The sequence below is a fragment of the Phoca vitulina genome, unplaced genomic scaffold, assembly GCF_004348235.1.
Source record: "Phoca vitulina isolate PV1807 unplaced genomic scaffold, GSC_HSeal_1.0 scaffold33, whole genome shotgun sequence".
Lineage (NCBI taxonomy): Eukaryota > Metazoa > Chordata > Mammalia > Carnivora > Phocidae > Phoca > Phoca vitulina.
The window spans coordinates 22,125,419-22,136,085 of record NW_022589736.1 but is presented as its reverse complement, the minus strand read 5'-3'; the positions used below and the strand labels follow the sequence as shown (position 1 = coordinate 22,136,085).

Sequence of the window (10,667 nt, the reverse complement as noted above, 5' to 3'; positions counted from 1 at the left end):
TGCTGTACCTTTCCTCCCCGTGACGTATTCATTCCATAACTGGAAGCCTGGACCTCCCACTCCCCTTTCACCTGTTTTGCCCAGCCGCCACCCTCCTTCCCTCTGGCAACCATCAGTTTGTTCTTTGTATTGTTAGGGTTTAAAATTTTATCCTTGATAATCTGGGTTTATGCTGTTTGATCACTCATAACATGAACAGGGAAAGTGGGATAACAAAGTGTCCAGGGGGAAGACATAACAGAAGGTAACTATTGAAGAATAAATGGCTACAAGCAGAAAACAATAAAGAGAAAACAGAATAGAGAAACTGTTCTTCTAGCTTTCTTTTCTCTCTCTTTCCCCCTCTTTTTTCCCCTTCTCTTTCTTTTTGTACTTGAGGAGCATAATCCAATTAAGAATTCATTCTTGGGATGCCTGGCTGGCTCAGTCAGTAGAGCATGCGGCTCTTTTTTTTTTTTTTTTTTTAAAGATTTATTTATTTATTTATTTATTTGACAGAGAGAGACACAGCGAGAGAGGGAACACAAGCAGGGGGAGTGGGAGAGGGAGAAGCAGGCTTCCCAGCTGAGCAGGCAGCCCGATGTGGGGCTCGATCCCAGGACCCTGGGACCATGACCTGAGCCGAAGGCAGACGCCTAACGACTGAGCCACCCAGGGGTGGCTTGATCTCAGAGTTGTGAGTTCAAGCCCCACGTTGGGTAGAGAGCTTACTTAAAAAAAAAAAAAAAAGGAAAAAAATTCATTCTTACTGCTTAATAATAATAATAATAAACCTCCATTTGAATTTTATAGTAGGTCTTTGAGGAGAATTAAAGTCTTGTAGTTATTCTGTCTTAAGAGAGAATGTTATGTTTGGGGTAAATACCCAGTAGTGCAATTGCTGAAAAAAAAAAAAGAGAGAGAGAATGTTATGTCTCTTAAGTACATTGTTATATATTACGAAACACAGCAATTAGAATGTGCGGACCTTGTTTGGACCCTGGTTTGAGCAAACCAACTATAAAATGTCATTTTTGAGCCAAATCAGGATATTTGATTTTGGAGTAGGTATTAGATGACGTTAATTTTATTAGTAGAGCTAATGATATTGTGGTTATATACAGAAATGTCCTCATTTTATATAGGTGCATAGAGACAATGAAATGAAATTTGCTTGACAATATTAAAACATCACTGCGCGAACATAAAGGAGAAGAATGCCAAAAGGGAGTAGAGGAAGCAAGTGTGGCAAAATGGCCATACCTGAATTTGGGGAGGAGTTCACGGTATTATTCTCTTTGTAATCTTTCATAATAAACAGTTTAAAATGATATTTAGAGTTCTACCAGTTAACTCTCTGCCAGTTAACTCTAAGGCCTCTACTACTGAAAAGATTTTACTGTGCCTGCAATAAACAAAAATTCAAAAGCATAAAAAAGGGCAAATGTAAATCTTTTAGACAAAACAAGAAATGAAGTTATGGATGCTGACCCTACCTGGGAAAGGGAGCTCTGGAACGCACTGACAATTTGTAGAAACAAAATGAGAATGATAATGTTAGCAATAAAAATAATAGCTAACACTTACAATGACTAAGGCATAGCCATCTTGCTGCTATGTATGAGGTCCTGTGTTTATCTCACTTATAGGACCCCACAGGCTTATGAGCTAGACACTGTTAACAGCACTTTTTTACAAATGTGGAAACTGAGGTACAGAACTTTTAAGTAACTTGCCCAAGGTCCCATGCCTGGAAAATTGGCAAGCCAGGATTTTCATCCTGCCCAGAGACCATATTCTTTACCTTCAAAAACCTGGCCCATAGCAAAATAATTATTTTTGGAATGCATAAAGCCATGGCTATTTTGACCAAGGAGCTTTTTGCTCAGTGCTTTATAGATATAATTTATGTACATTTGGGGTGTCTGGGTGCACAGTTGGTTGAGTGTCTGATTCTTGATTTTGGCCCAGGTCATGATCAAGTCCCGGGTTGGGCTTCACACTCAGTGTGGAGTCTGCTTGAGATTCTCTCTTTCCCTCTCCCTCTGCCCCTCCCCCTGCTAGCAACACACACACACTCTCTCTAAATAAATAAATACATATATACATAAAATCCTAAAAAAATTATTGTACATTTAAAAAGTAGAAATGCACCTGCAGCCCATCTCCTGTGCACGTAGTTTCTGGAAATTTGTAGGATAACTATGTTCAAATTTTTCATCTCTAGCATTTGTGATTTGATTTCTCCCGGGTGGAAAATATGTCCTTTCTTACACAGTAGTGAGTGCCAGGTAAACTCTGTTCCTGGGCCGTCCAAAGGGGACTTCTGGGAGAAGGGGAGGGGTTGGCTAGAACTGCAACATTTGACACCAGCTGGCTCCTCTACACGTGGGGCTTCGGTTACACACATTTGAACACTATTTTTTCCCCATGGCAACAGAATGATTACAGAAATTAGCTGCTTTTGAGTAAGACAACAGTGGATGAAATTGATTTTGCCTAACATGTTTAGCATTGGGACCAGAAGCAAACACTCTAAAAACTGGAAGAGGTATGGGGGATCATAGCCATCCACACCTACGATTCAGGTAGTTTTAAAAATCACTCAGATTTCTACTTTTTTTCAAAAGAGCACTTGGATGAAACTGTTAGAGGGACGCCTGGGTGGCTCAGTTGGTTAAGCGTCTGCCTTCGGCTCAGGTCATGATCCCAGGGTCCTGGGGTCGAGTCCCACATCGGGTTCCTTGCTCAGCGGGGAGCCTGCTACTCCCCCTGCTTGTGCTTTCTCTCTCTCTGACAAATAAAATCTAAAAAAAAAGAAGAAGAAACTGTTGGAAAGTGAAATCTATTTGGGAAAGTAGAAGCGACCTCTAAATGAGCTCTTCTGTTCATTCTGACGTGTTCTGTCCACTGCACACGATGGGCCCACAGTTAACAATGCTCTTCCCACATTAAAAAAAAAAAAAGTGTCAAGTGCTCTTTTGAAAAAAAGTAGAAATATGAATGATTTTTAAAACTACCTGAATCATAGGTGTGGATGGCTAAGAACGACTCAGGTATGCACTCCATGCCTGTGGTTTCAACTCTGGGACTTCCGCATGAGTAGGAAGAGGAAGAACCAATTTTGTTGAAATAAGATCAAAGATGTCCTCACCCATGGTTAATGTCATAGTCTTCGCTAGCCAGCATCTCAATTGTGAATATTCCAACGGCGGAAAGAGAAGGATGAAAATAAAAACAAGGACAGAGCAAGATGGAGGAAGATTATAGGGTATGCCGACAGAGTTTACAGCAAAAGGAAAGCAGTGGAGTCCCGCTCAGGACAGAGGTGTGTGTAGGGTAGAGCTGCAGGTGGTAATTGAAATTTATATAGACTTTGGCTAAACTGTGACCACCACCCACATTATCCCCATAATCTCCCAGGCCAGATGTGCCATTAAGTGTGATACGATCACTCTCACAACAGGGGCTACAAGTTAGAGAGAGCTCTAAGGTGGTTACTGAGATGCCTGATGAAAACAAAGGACAAAAAGAACACTTTGATGCGCAGAAAGAGCAATCAGAATTGGTTTGCTGGAGGGCCTCTGGACGCACAGAGGTGAGGGGCGTTCCCCCCACCGGCCTTCCGGTCACCAACTATAGGATGTAGAGCAGAGAGCGTTTTATGAGACCATGTGTCAGTGACTGCATTTATCCCATGATATTGCAGATTTTCTTTCTTTTGCAGTCACATAGGTATTCCCTATATGGCTACTAGTGTCATAATAATCAATAAAAGTGACCATTTACTGAGTGATAACTGGAACGGACACATGACTTGGGAATCCCCAAAGGAATGGATGCTGCTCAGACCAAAATGCCAGAGGCACACTACGGTATTACCAGTCTCATTCAACAGAAAAAGAATCCGAGTCTCAGAGGGGTTAAGTAACTTGCCCAAGGTCACACAGCAGGTATATGAAGAAGCCCTCGTCTGTCTGCTTTGTAAGCTCAGGCTCTCCATATGTCATACTGAGTGGACATATCCAGGAGGCACATTTCTGGGAACTGCGTCTTTTGAACACATTTGTATAGGATATTGTCATCTTAACACATTTAAATAAAACATAAAATGTACTTTGTTTCCACTGTTTCCATCAGGGTGCTTCTGGGTTCCAGGTTCGGAAACTTTCCTCTTCCCACAAATGAGGCAACTAACTCCCTCCCTCACCTCCATTGTGGGCAGAACCCTTTAATTCGGGTCCTAGCCTGTGAATTTAAGGAAATGTGGCCCAACAAACAGGGAATGAGCACCAGTCACTGTCCCTGCGCCCCTGTTCTTTGGTTTGGTAACCTGGTGTTATTTCTTTCTTTTCTTTCTTTCTTTCTCTCTCTCTCTTTTTTTTTTAAGATTTTATTTATTTATTTGTCAGAGAGAGAGAGAGCACAAGCAGGGAGAGCAGCAGAGGGAGAGGGAGAAACAGGCCCCCACTGAGCAAGGACCCCGATGCAGGACTTGATCCCAGAACCCTGGGATCATGACCAGAGCCGAAGGCAGACACTTAACCGACTGAGCCACCCAGGCGTCCCCTGGTGTAATTTCTCATCTAGTTCTGGTACTTGGATTTTTAGCACCTTGTGTCCAAGTTCCCATCTCCATCACTTGCTTAGATCCTAGGCCTTCAGGGACTTAGATACTCTTGCTCTTGACAGTTCCTTCCAGAAGCCTACAGTCTCACACTGAGTTCTTAAATCTGGTCAGGCCTGGGATTCCTGCTGCCTGACTTATGCTTTGCCTTGCAGGGTCTCTTAAGGTACCTGGTCCTAGATTCCTGTCCCCACATTTGGCCTGTCCGTGGGTCTCCCCATGAACCCATGCTGGATTTTTCCAGTGCTGGCCACTTGCCTAGATCACCACATTTTCTCTATTGACATGTGTTTGGACTATCCAGTTTTGCATGCTGGGTAACTTTCTCTAGGCCCCAGAAGTTTTCTTCTTCCTCAAATGTGGTCCTACCCAAATGGGCAAACTTGTATGGAGTCTTGTGGCCTTCCTTTCTCCCCTCCCTGGCGTGGTTAACCAGGATCCTCATAGCGGGGTTCCAAGTTGTGAAGTTTTCTTTACCTAGAAATGTTCTTTCTCTACCTCCTCCATTTCTTTTTTTTTTTTAAAGATTTTATTTATTTATTCATGAGAGACAGAGAGAGAGAAAGAGAGAGAAGCAGAGGGAGAAGCAGGCTCCCAAGGAGCAGGGAGCCCGATGTGGGACTCAATCTCAGGATGCTGGGATCATGACCTGAGCCGAAGGCAGACGCTTAACCATCTGAGCCACCCAGGCGCCCTACCTCTTCCATTTCTGCATACGCAAATCCAACTGATCAGTTAAGGAGCCGCTCCAAGGTCACACCTTTTTGAAGTGTGATCCCACAGCTGGCAATAATATTTCCTTCCTTTGTCATCCAATAGCATTTTATTTTTAATCTCTTTGATGGTACTGATTACAAGCTCACATGTATTGGGTTTAATTAAACTATAAGCTTCTTGATGTCAGGTGGCACTGCAAAAACATCTGTAAATGAGCTGGCACCATGGCTGGCTATAGAAGTCGTCTAATAAATGTTCATCAAATGAATACATACTTTGTATAGCTACTTTTCTCTTCTTTAGTTTCAAGCAGTGGAAGAAACAAGTAATGAGTCTCAAGTTCTAGACCATGGCTACCTACCTAGTCCGCCAACTTGGCCAAACTACCATAAAGTATCTTTATCTCAGTTTGTCCATTGAAGAAGTAGTACTAGAAATACTTCTAATGGGGGGTACCTGGTTGGCACAGTCTATAGAGCGCGTGACTCTTGATCTTAGGGTTGTGAGTTCGACCCCCACATTGGGTGTAGAGAGTACTTAAAAATAAAATCTTAAAAAAAATACTTCTAATGGGTCATGGGTAATGTGTATACAAGAATAGAGATGTCCTATATAGGCTTTGTAACAGGATAGATTTCCTACAAGTTGCCCTCGCCAAGATTGGAAATAAAATGAGGTCCAGAACAGGAGTGGTGTGAGGCTGGGTATAGAAGCATAATGGACTGCCCGACTGCGGGGTAGCTGCGTACGTTGAAGGACACAACCGGCGGAAATGGTGCCTTCTGCAGGACTGAAATCATGGCAGGTCCAGAAACTGATGCTCAATTCCAGTTTACTGGTATCAAAAAATATTTCAACTCTTATACTCTCACAGGTAGAATGAATTGTGTACTGGCTACATATGGAGGCATTGCTTTGATGATCTTATACTTCAAGTTAAGGTCTAAAAAAACACCAGCTGTGAAAGCAACATAAACGAATTCTAACCTGTACCTCATCTGTTAAGTTCCCATGCCTGGAGAAGCTAATGCCAACTCATCATGTGATACTCAATTTGTACAATAAATTATGAATCTGGAAAAAAAAAAAAAGAAGCATAATGGACTGAATGCTAATCTCCAGTCTATGATGTTGAAAGTGGAGCTGGGTTGGGGGCCCAGACACCATTCTGTGTAGGGGAAGGGTTATAATCAGATTCCATGGATTAATTAAACCAAAGTCATATATGTAGAAAAGGCAGAGAGGATGGGGCACTGTGGATCTCCATCAATTCATGTGGACATGGTCCTATTACAGAGAGGGCCACTTTTGAAAGCAAGCCCCCAGACTGCCTCTGGGACCCTCCTCAACTGGCTTTTGGTGAGGTTGTGATATTGTGATTTATAATAAGAAATATATATTTAGTCTTTGTCCCCCATTTGTGGCACAGAGCTCCTAAAACCCTTGGAATTTCCTAAGGAATGAGAATTTAGTGTCTTTTGTTATGTTAATGAGGTGTCTTTGGATGACACTTAATCATGGGGGCTGGTTGCTAGGGGAACCAACCATGTGACTTCAAGGTTAGAACTTTCGGTCCTACCCTCTGACCTCTGGGAAGGCAAGAGGGGCTGGAGGTAGAATCACTCATCAGTGGCCAATGATTTAATCAATCAGGGCTGTGTCATAAAGTCTCCATAGAAAACCAGAAGGACAGGGTTTGGAGAGCTTCTGGGTTGGTAAACACATGGAGATTTGGGGGAGAGTGGGATGATTGGAAAGAGCATGTAACTCCTGCCCCTTCCCATACTTATGCATCTCCTTCATCCAGCTGTTCCTGTATTATATTCTTTTATAATAAATTGGTAATCTAGTAAGGAATATGCTTCTGTGAATTCTGTGAACCGCTCTAGCAAATTAATCAAATCCCAAAGTGGAGGAGGTCATGGAACATCTCATCTATAGTCAGTTGATCAGAAGCACAGGTAACAAACTAGGCTTATTATTTATTTTTTAAAAGATTTTATTTATTTATTTATTTGAGAGAGAGCGAAAGCAAGAGAGATCACAGAGGGAGAGGGAGAAGCAGACTCCCCACTGAGCAGGGAGCCACGTGGGGCTCGATTCCAGGACCCCGGATGATGACCTGAGCCAAAAGCAGTTGCCCAACCAACTGAGCCACCCAGGTGCCCCCACACTGGGTTTATGATTAGTGTCTGAAGTGGGGCAGGAGGGGGGCAGTCTTATAGGACTGAACCCTTAACCTGTGGAGTCTGACTCTATCTCTGGTTGATAGTGTCAGAATTGATTTGAATTGTAAGCACCTAGTTGGTGTCCCAGAATTCCTTGGTGTGGTGAATCCCTCCTACCCCATACATTAGAATTGAGTGAACACTCTAGAGATCCTCTAAACATGCTCCCTGATGGGGGTGATAGCTCAATTAATGTCAAAATATGTGAGTCCTAACCAACTATGTGGCAAGTTACTTTGCCTTTCTTGAATATTTATAGACTCATCTTTAAAAGGGCAATAAACATACCTGTCCCTTTAAGAAATTTACAGTGATCAAATAATATTCATGAATAAAAAGCATTTTGCAGAAATGTATAGTACAACTGAAAAAAAGAGTAGATTTCAGTTCTTTTGAAATGAATGCCAATTAGGCAGAAAATAGTTAAGTAATACTTTGTGTGTTTGGCATCATTGGGGGATTCATAAAAGTCAATTTTCTGGGTTGGCTAAGCCCTTGAAATGTCAACACAAGAAAATTATACTATACACAACTGACCACACACGCACTAAGTGAAAATATCCCATAGGATCATGAGGTCACTTTATTCCCTTCCTCCCACCCTTTGGGGACAATTACCAATTAAGTTATATTCAAATTTGCAATTTTGCATTATTGTGAGGTTTTATTATACATGATCTTCTGTGTTCTTTACTTGTATATACTGAAATAATTAAACATTTCTGAGGTCTTGGTTATAAATACAGTTGGGATATGATACAGGATGTTCTGTCTCTACAGTACATGACCCCAGACTGTCAAGTTTTTTTGAATAATTGAATTTGCTTTTTATAGCTTTTCTGAACTCTCCCTTTCTGCCAGGCTTCCTATGGTCATTTTTGCTTTTGTCAGAGAACTGAGAACCAGTACTTCTTTTGTTTCCCTTTTATTTGCTCCTTTTAATCTGCTATGGGTTAGAAAGCCAGTAAATCAAGCTTATTAGAATGATATGTGCTTCCCAGGTCACAAGCCAAGGGGAAAATATAAGGCTATCAAAATAGGTTATATAACAAACAAACAAAAAAATAGAAACAACCTAATAATGATAATATTTTGATGTCTCCGTCCTCACCTGTCTAACTGTGGGAACTCCGACTTCATTCAAATCCCCCACGTAGAGCTAGAAAAAGCGAAGAATTTTTCAATTACCATCTATACTTCCTTCTTTATTGACCAGGCCATGGGCTCTTGCCTTGTACATGGCTGATGGGGTGCTCCATCCATTCCGAAGGTACTGGGATGAAACACGGCTATGGCTGTCTGAGGAACTTATGCTCCATCATACTTGTCAGACTAACCCCAACCCCAGGAGGGGACGCCATGTGTAGTGTGGTCGAGTATGACAATCATGACCTCAGTGAGCCACGCCTCTCATGTCCCCACTCCTTTTGCAATGTCACTCTGCTACTCCCTTCATCAAGAGTAGAGTCTAGGGATGTCTGGGTGGCTCGGTCAGTTAAGTGTCAGACTCCTGATTTCAGCTCAAGTCATGATCTCAGGGTCATGAGATCGAGTCCTGCGTTGGGCTCTGCGCTCAGTGTGGAGTCGGCTTGAGATTCTCTCTTTCCCTCCCCTTCTGCCCCTCTTTCCGCTCACCCATGTGAGCAATCTCTCCCTCTCTCAAATAAATAAATAAATAAAATCTTAAAAAAAAAAAAAAAAAAGAGAGTAGAATCTACTACTCCATCCCTTGTATCCAGGCAGCTTTGTGACTTGCTTTGACTAACAGAATGGGGTGGAAGAGACATTATGTGGCCTCTGAGGCTAGGCTGGAATGGGTCTTGCAGCTTTACTTTTGCTGTCTTGGAAGCACTGCTGCCTTGTGAACAAGCCTGGGCTGGCCTCTTGGAGGACGAGGGACTCCATGGAGAGAGAGGCGGAGCTGTCCCAGCTGAAGCCCCAGCCATGTGAGCAAGAACATCCCAGACCAGTCAGGGCCAGCCAGACCCCGGCTAAGCCATCAGCCAACTACAACTCCCCGGTCGCCCTGGCTGAGACCAGGAGAAAAACTGCCCAGCTGATCCCAGCTTAGATTGCAAGACTGTGAACAAATAAATGATTTGTTGTTTGAGGTCACTAAGTTTTGGAATGATTTGTTATGGGAGCAAAGGATAACTGAAAGAGGAAGAGAGGAGAATGCTTCTTTTCCGGCAGCCTCTGTGCTGGTTGTGGTATACCCTAAAACACTGCCTGGGGTTACCTTCATTTCACATAGAGTAAGTGGTAAAGATTTTGGTTTAGTTGTTCTTCTGTTTGACTCTGCTGTCCCTAGAGAGCTGGCACTTTTTTTTTTTAATTTATTATAGAAAGAGAGAGAGTGGTGGGGAGGGGCAGCGGGAGAGAGAGAGTCTCAAGTAGACTCTGCATGGAGTGCGGAGCCTGACGCGGGGCTTGATCCCGTGACTCTGAGCCGAAACCAAGAGTCAGCCGCTTAACTGACTGTGCCACCCAGGACCCCAAGCGCTGGCACTTTTTAAAGGGAGTGCCATGCATTGTCATCCAACCCTTATGCTCATCAGAGCCTATGCATGACCTTCCCCTCCCTGAGCACTAACGGGGTTCCTACTCCCCTGTAGCTGAGGGGTCTTACTCTGATGGCTGCTGGTGACCTCAAAAAACCTTTAGGACCATGGAGGACCCCAAAATACCTTCCCCGACACTGGTGAATGAGTCCATTAGAAATGGACCCAGTTTTCTCTCTGTCCGCTGGGACTCCATTCCATTTACCTAAAGCAATAAAAAACTGATTGATGGTAAGGCCTGAGTGGTTCTCTTTTGAGCAAGATATTTTATCTTCTATTTTTTAGACTGGTCAAAGTCCTTTTTGGATTGTCAGGATACTTAGCTATATTCTGGTTAGCTAAGGTTGCTTGATAAGTGATGACCTCCAGATAAATTGTTTTCTATGTAAGAAGCATCTATTTTATTTTGTTCTTTGTTTTTGTTTTAATTTTATTTTAATTTTAGTGTAGTTAACATAGAGTGTTATGTTAGTTTCAGATATACAACATAGTGATTCAGCAATTCCATGGATGAAGAAGCATCTATTTTAAAACCAGAATTTCTTGTGTTTTTTT

At 42.6% G+C, this 10,667-nt stretch overlaps 1 protein-coding gene across 1 annotated transcript; it reads left to right on the top strand.

Moving 5' to 3' along the window:
• The first annotated feature begins 6,063 nt into the window (after positions 1 to 6,063).
• LOC116645577 (ATP synthase membrane subunit DAPIT, mitochondrial) lies at positions 6,064 to 6,301 on the top strand. Its single transcript, XM_032425900.1, has one exon. The coding sequence runs from the start codon at positions 6,122 to 6,124 to the stop codon at positions 6,296 to 6,298; it is 177 nt and encodes a 58-aa protein (XP_032281791.1). The 5' UTR covers positions 6,064 to 6,121; the 3' UTR covers positions 6,299 to 6,301.
• The last annotated feature ends 4,366 nt before the right edge of the window (positions 6,302 to 10,667 follow it).